The 22,312-nt window shown below is 43.2% G+C and overlaps 1 protein-coding gene across 1 annotated transcript in view; it reads right to left on the reverse strand.

Annotated features, from left to right (window-relative positions):
• Positions 1-2,877: 2,877 nt before the first annotated feature.
• Positions 2,878-22,312, reverse strand: part of LOC146195984 (uncharacterized) — a 50,184-nt gene continuing 30,749 nt past the window's right edge. Inside the window, exons 6-9 of the mRNA XM_084596893.1 lie at positions 18,954-19,022; positions 16,286-16,360; positions 8,784-8,860; positions 2,878-3,113 (exon numbers count right to left, since the gene is read on the reverse strand). Coding sequence (XP_084453019.1) covers positions 3,017-3,113; positions 8,784-8,860; positions 16,286-16,360; positions 18,954-19,022 — 318 coding nt within the window. The 3' untranslated portion in view covers positions 2,878-3,016. The remainder of the gene's footprint in view (positions 3,114-8,783; positions 8,861-16,285; positions 16,361-18,953; positions 19,023-22,312) is intronic.

A 22,312-nucleotide genomic window follows, 5' to 3' on the forward strand; every position in this document is an offset into this window, starting at 1 on the left:
GGACCCTATACTAAACACGCATGGCCACCGTTCGGCGCGTTACTGTTTCTCTGATTGGTTCAGTTTTTTCACACGTCAGAATCAATACTTGTTTGAACTTTCTGGCGCGAAGTTTTGAGCTGGCGAAAGGCTCCTTGCGAAGACGTAAAAATTATCTGAATTTGAAAATGAACTTTTAGCAGAGTTATTCATGATGCCTAGATGGCAAATGCAAGTAATTCTGGAGGAAAAACAAGGTTACAGATGGCAGAGAGGGAAGCACGTGCTTATATTACAAATGAGGAGAAATGAACTGGCTTTTGTCAAGGGCTGCTTCCGGAATTATGAACGGCTGCCATTGTGCAGTACGTCATGCTTAAATATTGTACGGTGATGTCAAAGTGACGTTTTTTTTGACATAAAGAATGCGTTGCCAAGGCCGTAAATGAGAAAATTCGGCTGCCATATTTATGACTAGATTGAGGCGACCACGTTAAGAACATAGCGAATTTGACGTGGAGCATAGGCAGCTGTTAGCTCAACACAGTTTGCCAGAGACTCTGGGTGGTCAAGTAAGCTGAGACATCTTGTTTTACTTGTAGAAGACATCGGCGTCATAAGGTTACTTTTCAGCTACTTCCGATATTTACAGCAGCACGATGGCACTGGCTGTCTTCTCATTGCTAGCGCTTCGCTCTCATACAGTAACCATCTATCCGCGCCGTTGTTGTAAGGGGCAGCAATGACGGTTAGCTAGCTCAAGCGGTTGAGCCGGTGAGCTTGGCTGCGCTGGATGAAGCATTTGAGAGAGCTAGATGATAAACATGTTAGATGATAAATATGGATATATTAACAAAAACAATTCCTTGCGTTCTGGAAATAAAGCAAGTGCCTTGTCTCACGGCGATTGTCGCACAGCGGTATATGAGATCACCGCTACCCCCCATTCTACCTCTATGTTCCTTCCTTTCCACATCGTAGACTAGGAGGTGAAGGCACGTTCTGCAGCTGTATTCATCTTCATCTTTGCAATGAGCCTTGCTTTATTACGAAGAATCATGTTGTGCTGCACTTGATCACGCATTGGAACAAGCTGCATGGTTCCATTATAGGTCAATAAGTTGTTTTCACGAAGCAAGTGCAGGTCTATGCCTGTTTTATGATGCTGATGTGGAGAGCAAGGAAGCCGAGGCAGCCCTTGAGCGCAAAAAAAAAAAACAACTTTCTTGCATATTACATTGCTCTGAACTTGTCTTGCTCGTGCTATGTAGCTGCCTGGGTTTGGCTCGTACTATGTATTCACTTCTATGTTAATTTGATAAGGAGCCCTCATACGACAGATAAAAGCAAGTAAAATTACTAACAGGCTCTTTTATTTCAACTGTACGTATCATGTATACGGTACATGTTTTCTAGCCACATGTGACATGTATTATTTAATGTCTTTATCAGGTATGAATACAGTCGCATGATTTGTTTATTTTTCAAAAGCAAAACTAGGTACTCACAGCGCGCTTTCAGGATTCGTTTTATTCCCACGACGTTATTAATTGAAGTATTTTTTTTTTCCTGCCTTTTGTATAGAGTGACACATAACCTGCTTTTATTGCTTTGGGCAATAATATGGCAGGCAAAAGAAGCATCTATATACTTTTTTTTTACTTGGCGTCAATAGCAGGAAACGTCACTTTTTCTTGTCTTTTTTTTTTCCTTTCTCGTCGGAAGTTTCGACCCGACGGTGTGTTTACTTAATCTCACACCGCCCTGCTGCACACGTAAAGAGTAAACCAAAATATGGCCGCGAACCATTAAAATCTCTATTTCTTACAGTCGCTGGCATGCATCCTTATCAGTGTGGTTGTAGCGCATAGATCGATTCTGTACTCTTTGTTTGTTCATTATCGCGAAATACAGCTTCATCTTTGTCGCGAAAAATGCTCTGAGGCGTACCTTGATGATTCCAGCCACTCGCGTATATTCTACAAAATTTTCAGGTTATGCTTGTCGCCGTTAGCGGCTTTACCAAGATGTTTCTTCGCCGCCTTAAAATTGAGCGTTGACGGGTGCGATGGGCACCGTTATATCGACGACCGCCGATACCAATTGCTGCTATTGACGCCGCCGTGTTTCTTAGTCCTTTAGAGAGCGCAAGTCAGCGCAATAGCCATTTGATTTCAGCCCTACAACTGTCTGCTCGTTTTTTTGTTTTTGTTTACCGCATTGTCATCACCACATACTTTAAATATCCATAAAATGACGAATTGTCTAGTTTAAGGCCCCAGTACGGCCAAGTAGAAGGCTCGGTTTTCCTTGGTGCGCTGTTCGCAAATTCTTCCAATTCTCTATACGCATGCCCACAGTAAGCCCAATCTGCGAACTTAAAAATGCACTATTTCGGTCATGCGTAATGTGTATTTCTCCTACGTATAGACGAAATACTACAGGCCTTAATAAGAGCGGGATCTTACAAAACGAGAAAAAAATAAGAGCAAATTACTGAGATGAATGAAAAAAAAAAATGAATTGAGAAGTGTGGTTGCCAAATTGAACGCTAATTCCTCGCGACGTGTTACAAAACTGCACGAGCTAGTCTGAAGGCAGGCCATAAAAAATTAGCTATCAAAGAGAATATATCCTGTTGCATTTCCTATCCATAAAGACTTTAATAACTTATTTCTATGAGAAACATTTGCACGGGTGAAGGACAAACCTATTCAAAAATACTGTCCTAGCTATTTCATCAGAAAAGTGCTGCCAACCTTTAAGGAAAGACCATTTTCTTGCTTTCTCTTCCATGTGAGTGATAACAAGAAACATTTATTCATTTTTGTATTTTCAATGAATTTCTAGGCCCTCGAACAGGCATAAGAAACACAAGAAGTAAATAGTTCAGAAATAAACAAAGAAAATGTGGAATTAGAACACCACTGCTGCCTCTTCACAGCGACGGATGGCAGCCGTGCTAATTCCTTGTACGGCGGCCGAAGCAAAAGGGACTGCACCCCCATTCCAAGTGGCCCGAGTAGCGCCATCGTCTTCAGGACAAGTTGTTGTCGGCAGGCAAGAGGCAACTCGGCAGGCTGCAGTTCCAGGCACTCCGAAAGTGCCAGGAATTTCGCAGAGGCAGATTTAGCCTGCGACCGGAAACGCATTTTAACTATCAACCCCCAGCGCCGTGGCTTCTTCAAGGCTCTTCTGATAGCAGGCTTTATTGTAAGTGGCCAATGTGTAATTCAGAATCGAGGATATGAATATCAGGCAATGGCATTTGGCAATTCAAGAAAAGGTCCCATATTAGACTTCGATGCAATGCAGCCTTTTCCAGGCCTGCGGCGAGAGTGCCGAGATTGCGGTCGCAATAATGTCTCTGAATAAAAAAGCAGTCGAAAGGAGGAGGACAGACTTGAGAATCCAGGAAAGGTAGCAGAGCGTGAGCAGGTCAGTCATCAAAAAACTATATTACAGATATAAGCTACAGCGCTAGAGCACGGCTTATTCTTAAATAGAATGCAGGTTTTTGATTACCGAGCTGTTCATGCTCTGCTGAGAGACTATTTCTTTCCATAAAGTACAGTTGTTAGTCCAATCATTGTGTGTGCTTCGTCTCGTGTCTGTCCTTCGTATTTTGACCGTATATTTTTTTCAAGAACGAGTACCAACTTACCCTGATTTTAACTCTACTACAATAATGTCTTTCTCATATATTTTCATATATGACGACTTTCCGAAGTTTCTTGGCTCCAATGGACGCTTATCAAAATTTCACTCGTTTATGCCCTGAAACGCATTCACCTGTTTTTTTACATCCCCTCAACAAAATGCCCTCGTGCAAAAAGAAAAAAAAAAGAAGAATGCGACAGAACAGTATGCAATAAAAGAAAGCGTAAATACAAATAAGGTGTGGCACGTTCGCAATTCTTGGCATTTCGTATTCACTGTATCTTTACTGTTGTTAGCATCTGCTTTTTAACTCAGAAGATGGACCTACGTGCCGAAGAGACAGCCAGAAGCCCCAATGTTACTTTCTTGTTTAAATGATTTCGCGCACGCATGCAACTCACAACCGTGGTTATCTGAAAGCATGCATCGTATGCTTGTGAGAGCAGATCATCGGTTGTCCTTTTTAGAGTTTTATCTTATTCATTACTATTTGCGTGTACCATGCACTTTGCTTTCTAATGCGATAGCGTTAGAATTCGGTCCTCCTGATAATACGCTGTCGGCATTGCCTGTATTTTCGGCCCCGGCGACGTGAGCAAAAACCCGCGCGCATGCCTCTGGAATATGATGGTTTTTAGGTGATATGTCCAGGTAAATATAGGTCGTCGCCAACACGACAGTGTGTACCAGATAACATGGCTAACTTGGCTGGAGTTGCACACCAGGACATTTCCTTTAAAATTGGAGGGTTGGGTAGGAACTGACCAATTCGGGGAGCCTTTGATCAGAGTTAGGTGCGCTACCCGTAGACCACTTAGGCGTTTCTGTGTGGCTTCGTTAAAGCATGGTTTTATATACAGGTTGTCCCAGCAAAATGTAACCATCAAAATAGGGTGCGCCCTAGCCCCGCGTGAACTACTGAAAACTGTTGAGAGCAGCTTTGATAGTATGCAGTATTTTTTAATGCGAAGGCATGTGGTGATTATTTTCACACTTTTGTGTCGTCAAAAGTTCTCAGCACAATTGTGTCGTTCAGTAAACAGTTAGGAGAAAAAGAAGGTCTGTATAGGAATAAAATATAAACATCTTCCTAGATGTCAAATTTGGTAGAGGTTAAAGGACTAGTTAATTATATAGAGGTAGACGGTCAATTAAAGGTCGAAATAGCACGGACATTTATATAGCCTGGGGATATGCAAACCGGTAATGACACCACACCAAAGCGGACATCGTCCAAATTGTGACAATAAAAGCAAACAAACTAGAAATCGGAGGTTGAAATAAAATTGAAAGTAATAATTAGTGTCGAACAAGCAAAAACAAGACATGATTTGCCAAACGTTGTCACAAAAAGATGAGCTCGTGGTGACGTCTCAACGACACGGTTGGCATGGGGCCCACCGTCTCTGATGTAACTGTGCATTGAAGCAACGCGTGACGTTACGGCAGATGGCGGCGGCATGATGGGAAAGAGTGAAGGTGCGTTAGGAGAGGGTGTCGCGCTCGAAAAAAAAACACGTCGCCGATGTTATCATGGCGTGCCATAGTATAATGTTACATCAATGGTTTCAAAGTAAAGCACAGGGGCAAAGAGTTCCAAGTAAAGCAAAGGAAGGCGACGAATGTGACTTAGCGTCGATGTTTTCGAATCACTCGAATGCGGCTCGCCGCAGTGATCTCATCTCTGTTTTTCATTATTGTTCCGTTTGGTTTGTGGGGTTTAGCGTCCCAAAGCAACTCGGGCTATAAGAGACGCCGTAGTAGAGGACTCTGGAAATTTCGACCACCTGGGGTTCTTTAACGTGCACTGACACCGCACAGCACACGGGCCTCTTGCTTTTCGTGATTTTATGACTATTAATATTTACCAGAGGTTTACTGGTGGTACGAGAACTAGGAGTAGGTTTCCTTGTCAATAAATATATAGCGGGTAATACAGATGAATTCCATAGTATTAATGAGAGGGTGGCAGGCATTGTAATTAGGCTTAAAAGCGGTATAAACTGAAGGTTGTATGGGCCTATGCACCTACATGTAGTTATGATGACCAGCCAGTTGAAAGCTTCTACGAAGATGTAGAATCGGCAATGCGAAAAATAAAGACGCAGTATACTGCACTCATGGTCAATGACTTGTAGGGAAAAAGCAGGCAGGCGACAAGGCAGTCGGTGACTACGGCATTGGGTTTAGGAATACCAGGGGGGAGTTACTAGTTCAGTTTGCAGAGCGTAATAACTTAAGAATCATGAATACCTTCTTCAGCATACGGAAGAACCGGAAATGAACAGGGAAAAGTCCTAACGGCGAGACTAAAAATGAAACGGATTTCATCTCTGTCCAACCCCCGCCATTGTGCAAGATGTAGAGGTAGTCGGGAAAGTGCGATGCAAAGACCGCAGGATGGAGAGGTCCCGAATTATCCTAAATCTGAAGAAGGAACGCAACAGATTAGTAAGAAAGAAATCCATCAGAGAATTAAAAGTGAGGAGGAGGGCAGAAGAGTTCACGATCTCGCTACAGAACAGATATTCAGCTCTAACCGAGGCTGGCGATATTACCCTGGAAGCAATGCACTATAATTTTAGAGATATCATTACTGAGAAAGCTGTAGAAGTAGGCGGTAGGATAGTTAGAGAGGATACCGGTAAGCTGTTTAAGGAGACGAAAGATTTGATTAAGAAACGCCAGAGTATGAAAGCTTCCAATCCAACAGACCAGATAGAATTGGCCGATATATCAAAGTTAATCAATAAACGCAAAGTGGCCGATATAAGGAAGTATAACATGGAGAAAATTAAGCATGCTTTAAAGAACGAGGGAAGCTTTAAAACGGTGAAGAAGAAATTGGGCGTAGGCAAAAACCAGATGTATGCGCTAAGGGACAAGGCGGGCAACGTCGTCATGAATATGGACAAGACAGTCAAAGTTGCCGAGGAGTTCTATACTGATCCATACAGGGCCAAAGTAGTCAGGATCGTGATAAGATTGGCGGTAGGGAAAAACAGTCAGACGTTCCACCAGTCACGAAGGACGAGGTCGAGAAAGCATTAGAAACTATGAAAAGGGGGAAATCAGCTTGAGAGGATCAGATAACTACAGATTTGTTAAAGGACGGGGGGATATTGTGATAGAAAGACTGGCCATCCTGTATGCGCAGTGCCTGCTGTCATCAACGGTACCGGAACCATGGAAGAATGCAAACATTATCCTCATTCATAAGAAAGGGGACACTAAGGAACTTAAAAATCAGACCAATCTGATTACTGTCTGTTACGTATAAGATGTTTACTAAGGTAATCGCTAATAGAATCAGGCCAACCTTAGACTGCAATCAAGCAAAGGATAAAACCGGTTTCTGGTAACGGTACTGTACTATCGATCATATTTGCACCATCAACCAGGTGTTAGAAAAATACTCGGAAAATAACCAGCCCTTATACATAACATTCATTCATTACGAAAAAGCATTTAACTCAGTTGAACCTTCGGTGGTGATGTAATAATTGCGAAATCAGGGGGTAGACGACCCGTACGTGAAAGTGCTAGAAGATATATATAGTAGCTGCACAGCAACCATAGTTCTGCATAAAGAAACTAACAAAATCCCCATAAAGAAAAGTGTTAGGCAAGAAAGACACGATCACCCCAGTACTATTCACAGCTTGCTTAGAGGAAGTATTCAGAGACTTGGATTGGGAGCCGTTATGGATAAGGGTAGATGGAGAATACCTGAGTTATCTGCGATTTGCTGATGGCATTGCCTTGCTAAGTAGCTCAGGGGATGAATTGCAAATAATAATTTATCACCTAGACATGACAAGTAGAAATGTAAGGTTGAAAAGCAATATGCAGAAGGCTAAGGTAATGTTCAACAGCCTCGGGAAAGAACAGCAGTTTACGTTAGGTAGCGAAGCACACTGGAAGTAGTAGGCGAATATGTCTACTTAGGACAGGTAGTAACCGCAGATTGGGACCATAAAAAAGAAATAACAAGAAGAATAAGATTGGAATGGAGCGCATTTGGCAAGCACTCCCGGTAAACTCCCGGCAACCTTACCGGTATTTCTCAAGAAGAAAGTATACAACAGTTGCATCTTACCTATACTCACCTATGAGGCTGAAAGGTGGAGGCGAACAAAGAGGGTTCTACTTAAATTGAGGAGAACGTAGAGGGCTATGGTTACATTAATAGATAGGAAACGGGCAGAGTAGGTGAGAGAAATAACTAAGTTACTGACATTCTAGTGGAAATCAAGAAGAAGAAATGGGCATGAGCAGGACATGTAGTTCGAAGAGAGGATAACCGATGGTCGCTTGGGGTACCAAAGTGGATTCTGAGGGAAGGAAAGCGTAGCAGGAGGCGGCAGAAAGTTAGGTGGGTGGGTGAGGTTCAGAAGTTCGCAGGGATCAAGTGGATGCAGCGAGCGCAGAACCGTGTTAATTGAAGAAATATGGGAGAGGCCTTCGCTCTGCAGTAGGTATAGTCAGGCTGAGGACGATGATGAATAATAATACTATATATATATATATATATAAAAGATCCGGACAATCCTGAGCGACCCACTCAGCTCTACAGATGCAAGGGAGCCGTTAAATGAGCCGGCTCACTTTAGTCAGCGGAGCTGTCTTGCCCATCTCTAGCCGCGAGCTTTGATGTGACACGCAGCGCAGCTGTTACTCCTCGGCGGTTTTCGCGCATGCGAACTAGTGACCTGTCTTACACACGGCGAAATGCGCTGCTGACTAGCGTAGCGTAGCTCTCGCTGCAAAAAATAGTGCGGGCTAGAATAGGTGACTATCAAGTTTTTGATAGGCTTCTTTGTGGCTATAGGGCACGCCGAATTTTGTAAAGCCTTGGTTACATTTACCTAGGACACACTGGATATGCCGGGCGGTATTTTATATAACCAGCTGGCCTACGACAGTAGGCCAATGGGTATGTGAGACATATTAGAGGCCAAAAATTAGAAATTATACCTCAGTAGAATCGCCAACTGCATGTACGCGAAAGAAGATCTGCACTGGAGCCGTAAACGTGAGTCATTAACGTCCTTGACTCATATCGTTAAAAGCGCAGGTAATTTCGGGCCTTGCATTACCCATATCTGTAAAGTACTGAAATTTCATCACCTTGTTTCACTCACCTATACCTTGGAGTGCTATAGGACCTGCTCTCGATGATGCGACGCATGTGGTCGCTACGCATCCAGGAGCATCGTCCCTATGAAAGGGCAAAGAGACAGTTAAGAAAAAACCTATTGCATAAATAAAGTGCTTCAGTAACGCCGTATGATCAATGAGGATATAAACGGTATTTTACGTCGACCAACATCGTGTTTTCATTCTAAGGTATCGAAGGGACAAGAACCAGACGCGTCAAAAATGCGTTACGACTCTACATGTGTACAGTAGTGGAAAGCTAGAGAACTTGGTGGGCACTTTATATCTTCAAAAAACGGCGCTCACAGCGAATATAGGGCAGGGCCAAGAGCCCGCTATAATAAAAATATTTATGGTAAGCGTAATATAAACATAGGATAAAGCGGCTGTAACATAGGTCAAACCATGAAAAGCAAAAAACGCAAATATCATCCAAAACGGAAACACTATGAATAGGATTTTACTTTCGTATGCCCCTGTGCGGATTTACGTGTTTCAACGTAACACATGTCCAAAGTGGAGACAGTTGAAAATGTGGAATGGTGGCTGTTCGGGCTAGGACTGGTTGGTCAACGCCGCTTGCGGTGGGGGCTAGCCTGCCATCGAATTTTTATCTGTTGTAGGTCGACATTGCACCCGCCACCGCTTAGGTGGTGGACGACGGCTGTTGCGGCGCGCGTCCTTTTCTTCCTCTTTTTCTTTCTTCTTTACTGTCCCTCTTCTGTCCGCACGAGGCAGCGGAGGTGGCTCACCTAGAAAGCTACCGTGCCTTGCATTTTCTTTTCCCTCTTCCTACAGCCACAACAAAAACAAAAGCTGAAAGTCGCACTTTCTTGGTCATGCGAACGCAAGAGCTATATATAAATATATATATATATATATATATATATATATATATATATATATATATATATATATATATATATATATATATATATATATATATAGTGTACCAGGTGTCACCGATAACCGGCGCCAGGGGTTAAAATACTGATATTCAAGAAAGGACAGTTGCATACAGCTGCCGGCCGTCTTGTGCATCACATGCGATTATTAGTTCAGCAAAATAATTCAATCATTACTTCACAATTTTGTAATTTACTGCAAGTGCACTTTAGACAACAAACGCGATATGCAAAGTTGGAAAGCACCTTTAGTCCTTCAGTAAAGCGCATTCCGTTTATTTGCGATAAAGAAAGTTGCGCGTGTATCTTTTTTCCGAGCTTCCAAAAAATCCCAGCAATTGCAAAACGATCACGTCAATAAAGCATTCGCGCGCCACAATTGTGCTTCTCTCAACCGTGGTTGCAGTGTACGAAATTGGTTGTGCGTCTGCGGCCATTGCTTCACGGCCCCGCTTGTAGCAGCAGGCCGATATGTATGCGGTGGTTACTTTGCCTGCGTGAGCCAGTCGCCGCATGTGATGGTGGAAGTTACGCAAAAACGCGGCGCGCTGGAGGACCGTGCTGCTGCCAAATCGTTAACTTATCAGCCTAACCCTGGAACCGGGCCGTCGTATCACGGCCGCGGGTGATTTCGTTTCGCACAATCAACGGATTGAGAGCCGCACAACAAGTTCGGAAAAAAGATACAAATGCGACATTATCGAAAATAAATGGAACGTGGGCTTCTGAATGTGCGCTGCAAGTTTGTAAATCACGTGAATTGTCTAACGCCAATAGTAAGTTATAAATATACAACCAAGTTATCAAAACTATTTTCCAAAGAAAAATGCCTTGTGCGGAAGATGGTTCGCAACTGATTGCAACTGGTTTCCGTTGCCTATATATATATATATATATATATATATATATATATATATATATATATATATATATATATATATATATATATATATATATATATATATATATATATATATATATATTATATATATATATATATATATATATATATATATATTATATATATATATATATATATAGCTACATTGCCGCTTTCTTACTGAAATCAATAGATGAAATGTTTGAAAATATTTCTTTAACGTTCAGTAACGTGGGCGAAAAAAAAAATATTGCACACTGCTACAACCGACATTCAACAACTGTCAGTATATTTCATGGCGTATATATATATATATATATATATATATATATATATATATATATATATATATATATATATATATATATATATATATATAGGCCGTGTTATCATGGGCGCTGCCATTTTGTGTATGTGGCGCCATCTAGCTGCCGAGTTGTGAACAACCGCTATGCTGGTATGTGGGGTCCCATCCGCGGAACAGGCGACAAGTAGCGGAAATCGGCATTTTGAAGCTTTCGCGTGCAAATTTTTGCTTTCTGAAAGTACCTAGCTGAAAGAGAAAAAAGTTTTCAGTAGCAGCGAAGCCATTCGGTCAGAAATGACAAAAAATTATGCTCCTGATCAGGTCGCTGAAGGCTTCACGCCTGATTACAATTAGTGTGTAACTTTTATGTGGCACAGAGAGGCGGCGGCTCACCACTGGCAGTGATGGCAGCTTTCGACCTACTTTTTATTCTTAAATGATTTCTAGAGACAACTTACCGTAACAATTTGAGGAAAGAAAGAAAGCGAATGTAGCCGTTTCATGTCAAGTTTAGGAGCAATGCTAATTGCGCTAGATTTGTTGGGTTAACCGATCAGTCATATACTCTTTACTGCTTGAACGGCTACTGCGGAAGTTCCCACACCTCCACTGGGGTTCTATCCTTAAGTATTCATTAACCATTTCGGATCCATTTCCTCTACCCTGGCTACTTTTGTTGGGTGACAATCAGACAGTGTTCAAGCGTCCACTACCAGGCAATCGGATTTCAGCATTGCCTACATGACTCAACCACCTGTTTGCCGGTATGTGCGGGAAGTGGCAATGACTTGTCAACAGCGGAAGCTGCTAACCTGCAATTTTTCTGACTAGGCAGTTAGTTGCATTTGTCTGACGCTGCCGTCATTCTGACATTAAAATACAAGATAAAATGGACAAATGATACCCGTGGAATAGGGACCTTAAATTATGTCTCATAATAACCTCATCGAAAGTTGCTTTTCTCAACAATTATATAGTCCATTTTTCTTCGCAAGGTTCGCTTACTGCAAGCAATCGCTGCTATTCCCATGTTCATATTCCCATTTATTATCGGCAGCAAAATCTTACGAGATGCGTGTTTAAAAAGAATATATATATATTTTAGCGCTGTTTCACTAAATAATTGACAACCAATTTATTAGTATATCGTTGTCCAAGTGGGAACGGTTCTTTCATAAATGCATTAATCTCAGGTGACTGAATCGAAATAGTTCTTTACCTGGCGGTATCTCGTAAATATTTGCCGCAAGGAATATCATCCGCTTGTTGCCCAAAGTCTGCCGTTGTTGCACGGATATTCAGTTTTTCCGGTCCCTACTCTACAAACACAGTGTTCGGAACTCGCACAAAAGGCTGCCAAAGCGAAACATTTTCGGTTGGGGCTTGAAATTCAGAAGCTGCTCGTCTTCGCCCAATTGAGTGAGTTGCAAGTGGAACAGTGTAGACCAACACACGCGCATACCACCGCTGTTGATCTTTTATCTTCTGTTATTCATCTCCTTTTGGTTGTTATTTTTTGTTAATGCAAACAACTGAGTAAAACAAAAATGATTGCGTTAACCGCGGCAGCAGCTCTGAGCAGCTAAACTGCGGCCGGTTGAAATGAAACGATCAGGGAAATGAAGGAAAGAAAGGGGCGAAAGAAGAAAGAACAGGGAAAGAAAGCACATCGCTCACGTTAGCTAATCGGCTTAGATACTTTGCGGCTATTCAAGACACTCTGTGCACAAAAGACTGCAACGTGTGCCCTTTCTCCGTAGAATGCCCTGCCGGCCCCGCTGCTATCCCCGCGTCCCCACATACTAGACAGGAGGAGCCGCACAGCGCGTTCCGGTTCGAGGCTATTTTCCTCATCGCCGCAAAAACGGTCTAAATATATATACACACATATACTCCATGAAATATATTGAGAGTTGCCGAATGTCGGTTTTGCCAGTGTGCAATATTCTTTTTTCGCCTACGTTACTGAACGTTAAAGAAAAAGTTTCAAACGTTTCATCTATTGATTTCAGTAAGAAAGTGTCAAAGCAAAAATTGCAGATCGGGTCCACTTAAGGCTAGCTACGATGTTTCTGTCAAGCTACGATTGGCGTGGCTTTTTAATTTACCTTCGAAAAAAAACCCGCAAGATACGAAAAAAAAAAAACGCGTGATAGGGCAGAAATTTCAGCGTTCTCATACCACCGACCAAGTAACAAAAAACGCTTATCTGTTCTTCACTGTCCGGAGTTCCCGGGTTCGAACCCGACCACGGCGGCTGCGTTTCGATGGAGGCGAAACGAAGTGGCGTCCGTGTGCTGTGCGATGTCAGCGCACGTTAAAGATCCCCAGGTGGTCGAAATTACTCCGTAGCCCTCCACTACGGCTCCTCTTTCTCTCTTTCCACTTTCACTCCCACCTTCAACATTTCCCTTACGGCGCGGTTCAGGTGTCCACATAGCAAGTGTGACAGATACTGCGCCTTTCCCTTCCTGTGAACCAATTATCATTATCATTATTTATCTTCACTGTCGCGAACAGGATTTGGCGTTTGTGGTGGTTTTTTTTTTTTTCGGTAAGTGCACCTGGTAATGCTTACGCGCCATAGAAAAGCAGCGGCGCTTCTTTTCACGGAAGGTAACTCTGGTAAAATACGACTATCAGTTCACATTGCAAATGGCGGCAGTGATGACGCTTCGCGTTATGGAGTGACGTGGACCAAGCGTATCATTGCAGGTATACGTGCTCTAGTCACCAAACGAAGCTCGAACGCTCGGCGATAACGATATTTATCCTTGAGTAAATGTAGAACGTCACACCTAGTTCAGGTCAGCGCTACAGAGAAAGAGGACATCGTTACTTGAAGAGGCCGTCCAGGGCTCTGAAATTGCTGCCCTACCAGTTGGTTGCTTTGTATTTTGAAAGCTTTCTCCAAAGGCCAATAATATGAGCTACGGAAATAATAGTTTGAAGGAGAAAACGTTGCTGGCATTTAGAGCGTGCCCCGCCGGGGTGGTGCAGTGGTAAGACGCCCGACTACTGTGCCGGAGTTCCCGGGATCGAATCCCGGCCTCGGCGGCTGCGTTTCGATGGAGGCGAAACGAAGTGGCGTCCGTGTGCTGTGCGATGTCAGCGCACGTTAAAGATCCCCAGGTGGTCGAAATTACTCCGTAGCCCTCCACTACGGCTCCTCTTTCTCTCTTTCCACTTTCATTCCCACCTTCCTCCCTTCCCTTCGGCGCGGTTCGGGTGTCCACAGAGCAAGTGTGACAGTTACTGCGCCTTTCCCTTCCTGTGAACCAATTTAATTTAATTAATTTAGAGCGCAGCTCGTTTTGGTTGGTTGGTTGGTTGGTTCACAGGAAGGGAAAGGCGCAGTAACTGTCACACTTGCTCTGTGGACACCTGAACCGCGCCGTAAAGGTAGGGAGGAAGGTGAGAGTGAAAGTGGAAAGAGAGAAAGGGGAGCCGTAGTGGAGGGCTACGGAGTAATTTCGACCACCTGGGGATCTTTAACGTGCGCTGACATCGCACAGCACACGGACGCCACTTCGTTTCGCCTCCATCGAAACGCAGCCGCCGAGGTCGGGTTCGAACCCGGGAACTCCGGCACAGTAGTCGGGCGTCTTACCACTGCGCCACCCCGGCGGGGCACAGGCCTCACCTCAAAATTCGTGCTCGTTTGGCCCTGTTCCTGCGTTTCGCGTTGTCGTCGCCATCGGCCTCGTAACCAGCTCCGCCCCTCTTTCATCCCCCCAGCTCGGCCCCTTCTTCCTCCGTAGACATAACCAATACTAATAGCTAACTAGTTACTAACTAATAAATAACTAATCATTCAGTTCAGTTAAGTTTAGTCGTTCAGTCGTGTCCTACTCTTCGTGACCCTATGGACCATGTCACGCCACGCTTTCCGGTCTCTCACTATCTTCCTAACATCACATAACTTCATCTGCAGTGCCTCGAGGATGCCATCTAACCATCACGTTCGCTGCCTACCCCTTCTCTGGCGACCCTCAACCTTTCCCAACATCAAATCTTTCTCCAGCGACTCCTCTCTTCTCATCAGATGACCAAAGTAGCTGAGCTTTAACTTTAAAATTTGGCCCTCCAATGAGCAGTCAGGGTTTATGGTCGACAATATCGACTGATTTGATCTTCTGGCAGTCCAAGGAACTCTCAAGAGTCTTCGCCAGCACCACAATTCAAACGCGTCAATTCTTCGGCGGTCAGCCTTTTTCACAGTCCAACTCTCGCATCCATACATCACAACTGGAAAGACCATAGCACGAGTTATACGGATCTTGGTTGGCAGACTAATGTCTCTGCTTTTTACTAGGCGGTCAAGGCTAACCATTGCTCTCTTTCCCTACTTTTACTTTTAATTACTTTTAGCTACTTTTATTTAGTCAGTAGTCATGACTAGTCATGAGTAATGACAGTCTGACGATGAAGCCATCATATGGTGACAGCGGGACCGGATGTGACGTCATCATGATGTCGCATTTGGTCATGCCTAATGACCTGAAGTGATAACTACGTCACATGCGGTCTTGGTGTCATGGTTGGTGATGGCGTCATCAAGAGATTGAGTCATATACGAAGCTGAGCCCGCCGGGTGTTCAATCCATGTGTCCGTGCGGCGCCTTTCATTTGACGCTTCTACGCGTTGCGACCGAATAACATACAGTGCGACCCTGCTATCCTTCGGGCTTTCGCTCGTAAAGAATATCAAATTATTTGTTTTAGAGCTCAAGAATTTCGATTTGCCAGGACATTTTTTTACTTTCGAAGGTTCCCAATCGGTTCGCCCGTTCTTTTTTGTTGGGCAGAGGTTGTCATGAAGACACTTAGTAATAATAGTAAGTATTATTTCGTCGGCTTCCTGCCAGGCATCGTCAGAATCTGGAGAGCCATAAAATTAGATTGCTACGTCGTGATCTGTTGTCAAGGTCATCCGGTCATGGATTTATTGAGCTGACTAGTCTTGAAAGTTCATCTGTTTGAGTATGTACGCTGGAAAGTTCTACGCTCAGTTCATCTAGCTTTTACAGTTTTCTTCTAAGCGGATCTGAATAAAAGTGAGCTTTGTTTCAGTGGTTTCCTGCCGGTCTTGATAGGTTTACCATCAGCTGCTAATTCCGTCCGTGCTTCAGAACTTCGCAGGGAACGAGTGTGAACATCCTTAAGCAACTGAAATATAAATGTCATCTCTTCTGAGGTGTCGGAGGGTGCAGATGCAGCATCTGGGAGTGAGTCTGAACGTAACGCTGGAGGCTTAAAGTTGCTTTCCTTAGTCGATATTTAAAGAACAATGAAGATCAAACGACAATTTTTCTTTTCTTAATATCACGATTACAACACCATTCTGCGCTTTAAATTAAAAGCAGAGAGAGTGGAAAGGAAGAAGTCACTTACTAAACCGTAATATATGTAGTACAGCTGCTGGTCCGTCATCATTGCAGACAGAGGCATTTCATCGGATGGTATTTGCTGCGAGTTCACAAAGACAGTGCATCTTAGGCTGGTAAACTCAGTGCTGAATCCCCCCTCCCCCTCCCCCCCCCCCTGCCCCCATTAAAATATAGCGAGACAAGGGAAGAGCACACGCGCCGTTAAGCTTTCTAATTTTAACTGTGGGAGAGAAAAACCTTAAATACGTCGACCGAGTCCGAATATGGTGAATGCTTAACGCGACGTAAATGCCATACCACACAAAAGAATAGCATATTTCTAATTCTGAGTGGCGTTTCTTGAAAAGCTTTGTTATTACAATCCAAGCACAAGTTGAAACGAGGAAATGCCGTTAACAGTCAATGTGACATTCTTGCACAAGACTTGTGAATGTCACATATTGGTGCAGTTGCTCCGGCGTCTGAAAGCTGCCAGTGCTGGCCTCATATGGATAGCGGAAAAATTTCAGAAAGATGTTCGCACTGTACGATACCAGCTTCTCTTAAGGCACTTCACGATGGTGATGTTAATCTGGATTTATGCTCTACGGTATCCATTACATACCACGCGTGCCTTTCGCACGTTTGAAGAATTAGGCTCTCTACCGCCTCAGCCATTCTTCTAGAAGCGCAGAAAAAGCTCTTTTTTTCTTGGTTCTTTGGAAAATAAAATAAAACTACACAAAAGCATGAAGCGGAACTGCTTTGCTAATATGTTACTGAAAATGGGCTATGAGAAATGCATAAAACTTTCGGCAGCACTAGCGAATATTAGGCAGCTCGGCTCCAAAGCATATCTTTCAAGGCAGTTCGAGCTAGTGCATAAATATTTGATCGGAAAGTTTACTTTGCCATCATTTTATTGCCAAGAAAAAAGCTTGGAAGTAACAATGCCTTTGAAAAAAAGGCGCTCTGGTAGCTGAATGGTTAAAATCATATGCTGCCCAAAAAGATGGGTGTCACGCACAATGACACAACTTTTTATTTCGTATTAGGTTGGGGATCATTTTGGGAGATTTATACCTTGTGGCCCCCTACTAGATGCACTGTGACAACGAGCCTCAACGTGGCTACGAGGTAGGAAGATACGCGAGTAAATGCGTGTCCTGCTCATCTTCCAAGAAAAAGGTAGATGTGGACGCGTTAAATGCAGTGAGCGAAAAAGTTGAACAGCGTTTCCTAAAAAATTCTACAATCCTGGAAAGAGTTGCTCATATTCCAAAAATATGCTGCTATACAAGTGTGGCCTTGGAAATGTTTGAAAAGACGGGACCGAGCAGTGCTCTCGAAACAAGGTATTTTAGGTTAATACGATTAAACAACGTGTGTTAGAAACTGTCGCGTTGACTTCAAACACCAGTTTTTCGAGAAAGGACACTCTGTCTTAAGTTACGTTAGCACTATAACTGTATTCCGACACATGAGTTTACAGCTCCTGCTCAATTTTATTTTCGGCTTCATTCTAAACTCATGTGCAATTGCGTAAATTCCGTTAATTGTTTCGTTGTTACATAAACTGCGTGCACCCATGGCAAAAAATCATACTAATCTACAAAAGATTTATGGCCGCTATAAATAGGAAGTAATCACATCAGAAACATTTATGCTTTTTTTTTCAGCTCTTATCGCCCTATATATGCTTTAACATTGATTTAAAGAAAAGTCTCGAAAGTTTTATGGCATTATGCACGCTATCAGGGGTAAGAATTGGTTGTGTAGTTGCCATCGGCGGAAGGCTAACTGCTGGTCGCAGAGAAAATTGTCTCCAAAAAGACCTGCGCCGCGGGACGAGTTAGCAAAGCAGCGCATACGATGCACGTGGGTAGAGAGGATGAACGTCAAAAGAGATTACATCCATTACCAGTCATACTTTAACGAAAAACTACTTCCTTAAGATGGCGTCTATTTAAAAGTGTCATTTTGTTTTCATGTCAAGAAACTTCTCTGCCCCAATCAACACCTTCACGGCGATAAGCAGGTACAAATTTGAAAAAGGTATAGTCAAATTGTGTACAAGAAAACCTCATTAGGTTCTTTTGAGTTATTGATTTCTTCACGGCATCTTTTATGCTGAATATTTCAAACAAAGGAAAACATTGATACATGTGGAGTAATTTGTTGTACATACAAGCGGAAATCAAGAAGAAATGGAAATGGGCAGGGCATGTAGTCCAATGAGAGGACAGCCGATGGTCGCCTAAGGTTACAAATTGGATTTAAAGTGAATGAAAACGTTACAGTGGGCGGCAAAACGTTACGTGAGCAGATGAGTTCAGTAAGTTCACAGGGCTGAGGTGGATGCAGTTAGCACAGGGCCAGGATAATTGGAGAAATATAGAAGAGACCTTCGCCCCGCAGCTGCTACTAATAATGATGATGACGGGAAACTTTTTTTATTTTTACTGTTCATGTAAGTGCACTCTCATCTTCTTCAGTTTAAATATTCGTGCTTATAGGTTTCGCGTGGCTGAATTCGTAAGCTGCGAGTGGCACCGGTAGTAAAAGGCTGCGGAATAAAAGTGGCAACATTGCTGGTACTTTGTCCGCTGCAAGCAGAGATTTCCCGCGTTAACAACGGTTCATAATTATCAAACAGTGAACAAGGTGAACTAAAATCTCCGAGCAACACTTACCGGAGGCACCGTAGTGACGGCGGCAAACATGTCTTTACTATCATTTGGAAAGCTGTCCTCCGCATTGAGCTGCACAACAAGAAACAGGAGAAAAAAAGGTTTTAAAACTTTATTATATTGCTAAATAGACCGCTTTACCAGCCCAGTAATTCTTTACGTTTTCAAGAAGGCTTAAAGCACAGAAAAGGCCCTAGCTCCGTCTTTCTATTCGTGCACGTTTTCATATCAGCCATTGAGTGAGCTATTCCACAAAACTTTTTTTTTTTGGCTGAATAGCGCACTTCCGCCGTCATGTTGCTGACTGATTTATTCACCTTAACCACTTTAAACAATTGTTGAGTAACATGTACATTTTGGCAACCTAAGATAATTACGCATTCACTGGCGCGTTTTTACATAGAAGCTTATTCTCTTTATGACACTTAACAACAATTTGAGAGCTTGTAAAACATAAATATTTTTGTGCATGACTGTGAGTATTATTCATTGGTGTTTCCATTTGAAAACCACCCATTTAACATTGCTGGAAGCTACTCGTGTAATTCAAACCACAAATGACATACGTTCTAGTGAAGTGGTAAATGGCGCCCAAAAAGGGCTATTTTCCACTCTTGTTACAAATTGTGGCGTGGGGCTTTTAAAAACTAGCACAACGAAGAGGCCGCCAACCGGCCACACCCGCCAAAAGGACTGCGCGAACCGAAGCATAGCTGCCCATACATGACCTCTTAGGAGCACAGCGCCCTTGTTGGCACATGCATGCGCGGGAAGCAGCTAACAGAATGGGGGCACCGCAATGGATGGCAACTCTGCTATGGAGTCGCCGGCTTGTACGCCGCAACGTAAGACATGAGTGAGCAACATGTCAAGGTTTTCGAGATTTGGCCCGCGACAAATCGCCCACAAAACGTTTAATGCGCGGGCTGATAAAGGAGGGAATAATGTTTGAGCGTACATTAGGCGCACCATGGCTGAGAACATTCCTAGTGGTAGTTTGATTAGGTCGAATGTAATGGCTTTCGATCTGGTGCCGACGTTACATTGGTATACACCAATAGCAGAGGACGAGTGAAATTGCAATGGTCGAGCAATTGAAAACGTTTCCTTCCTACAATAACATATCAGTTACAATGTTTTGTTGCGATGGTCTAAGCGGTTTTAAAACAGTGTTTGTTTCTTTCCTAACTTCCGTGGCATATCCGCATTTACAATTTATTAAACACTGGTTTAGCCATCTGCACTTGTCTGTGTGCAATGTTATTTGCACCCTGACGGCGAACATTTCGAAATAATTTCATCTGCAATTTGTATTGCTCTTCCAAGTCCGAAAAATGAAAATTGCAGGCGGTGAAATGTTATAGCACAATGAATAAACAATCGGGTGTCACAGACCGAAACAGTGTGATTCTTCAAAACACGCCTTCCCCATGAGACTATCACAGTTTCCTTCCAGCTGTCTGAATGCAGCGCATGAGATGGCAATGTGAAGAACGCTAACATCTTCGGCACAGAGTAGATAGTTTAAGAAAGTGGTGAAGTGCCGCATGTATTGGCAATGCATGCTGCAAACCACCCCTCCTTTGCACCTAGATATGTTCCTGTCTGTTTTACAGATTCTGGAGCAACATCCTGTCATATTTCGCCGCCTTTGGCGCAGTCAGTTCACAATAAGAAAACATACATTATTGTGTTCCAGAGTGTTTCTGCCATTTTCACTCTCTTACATGAGCAGTTGACTCTAATTTTTAGAGCTGTCCAGACATCCGACATCTCAATAGTAACCATCAGATGTACCGCCAGCTACATGCTTAACAGGAACAGCCGACAATGTACTGTACAGGGTCCTCCACTTCTAGCTATAACATGGTCGCTGCTTTCAAAACAACGTGTGGATTAGGCTGTACGTTGACGCTGGTGCCCCGAAGCATTCATGGTTAGAGCAGAGAGAATGCTACCGTGCACTCAATATGCTTGCGAAGGCTTATTATAGGTGGAACGCAGCTCGTTTTTAGTTGTCTTTCCCTCGATTTTTACTGATGAGGACAATGTGCGCTCGCGTTGATTCTATTTCAGAGGAATTTCTTTTGTGGCTATGGTATGAAGCACGCCAAGCAATACAATTGCCGTTTTCTTGCCTCAACAAGCCGACGCCATGCGCGGTTGATCTCGTACCTTTCGACATTGTTGTTAAAAATGCCAAACTGAAAGAAATAAAATCACGCCGAACGCAAATTCTCGCTGTTGCCAAGGTGGAATAACAAATAAACCTTTTGGACTAGCATACTAAGCATTCTTGCTCATTTTTCTTCTCTGACAACGCGCAGCAGAGCTTTCGCGCACTTTAATTAGGGGCCTCTGGCTTTCTACACGTTGCTCGGGAGAGCATACATCCTGCGTGGCGATGAAATTTTCTGCGCGTGTCCTCAGCAATAAAAACCCGTGGGTGCGATTCAGGATTTCAACCAAGTTGCTGGCTTGCCTAGTGTTCCTTGCTTGACTGAACATCTCTATTTCTATAGGGCGGGGCACAATCAACACATTTAATTGGGATAAAACGTCATATTATGACTTGTGCCATTTACAACTTTTCGATAAGTGGTCGAAGGATGCGGCATAACCGGGCTGTGTTCGTAGCGCTGGAGTATTTCTATTAAGCCCACTAAAATGCATTTTCCAAACAGGGTTTTCTGTGGGTTGTGAAAAGATTTAGCTAAACACACAGCCGGCTAGAAAAACAAGAAAGGTAAACTGCGCCCCGACTATCGTCAGCTACTGCAAGCACACTGAGAGCGCGGTATGGGCACCAGCGGTCAATGTTTCACGGCACTGGTGTCAGTCTCAGAAACGAGCTCCAGCGTTCGAGGTAAGCATGTGCGCAGTGGTGTGAGCTTTCCGCTACGAAGACATTCTATATCATGGATTGTTAGAGATAAACAAGTAGACATTCATATTATTGGAGAAGAGAACCACAAAAAAAAATGAAATCTTGCAAAAAAAAAAGTCTGAATCAGAATATATCGAATACCTATAACACTGAGTAAGAAAGATGATTGCCATGGAAAAATCCCATAGATGGCGAGAGTCCAAATATAGAATGCATTCTTTTAGTACCTATTCGCATTCAACTCTTATCCCCAACTTTAAATAAATGGTAATTTTAAAAGCACCGCTTTGATGTCCTCTCAGCTTCGTTGAGTAAATGAAAGTCGACCAGAAAGAAGAAGCAGTCGGACATTGTCGGCCTATGGCATAAAGTTTTATGCGCATTTATATTCCTTTTTTTTGTCTCTGAATGAGAAAGAGCATGGAGTTAACTTTTTCGTGTCCAAACAAGACGTAGAAATATATCACGTTCTGAT

This window comes from Amblyomma maculatum, chromosome 3, assembly GCF_055883805.1.
Source record: "Amblyomma maculatum isolate TAMU_Amacu chromosome 3, ASM5588380v1, whole genome shotgun sequence".
In the NCBI taxonomy this organism is placed as follows: Eukaryota; Metazoa; Arthropoda; class Arachnida; order Ixodida; family Ixodidae; genus Amblyomma; species Amblyomma maculatum.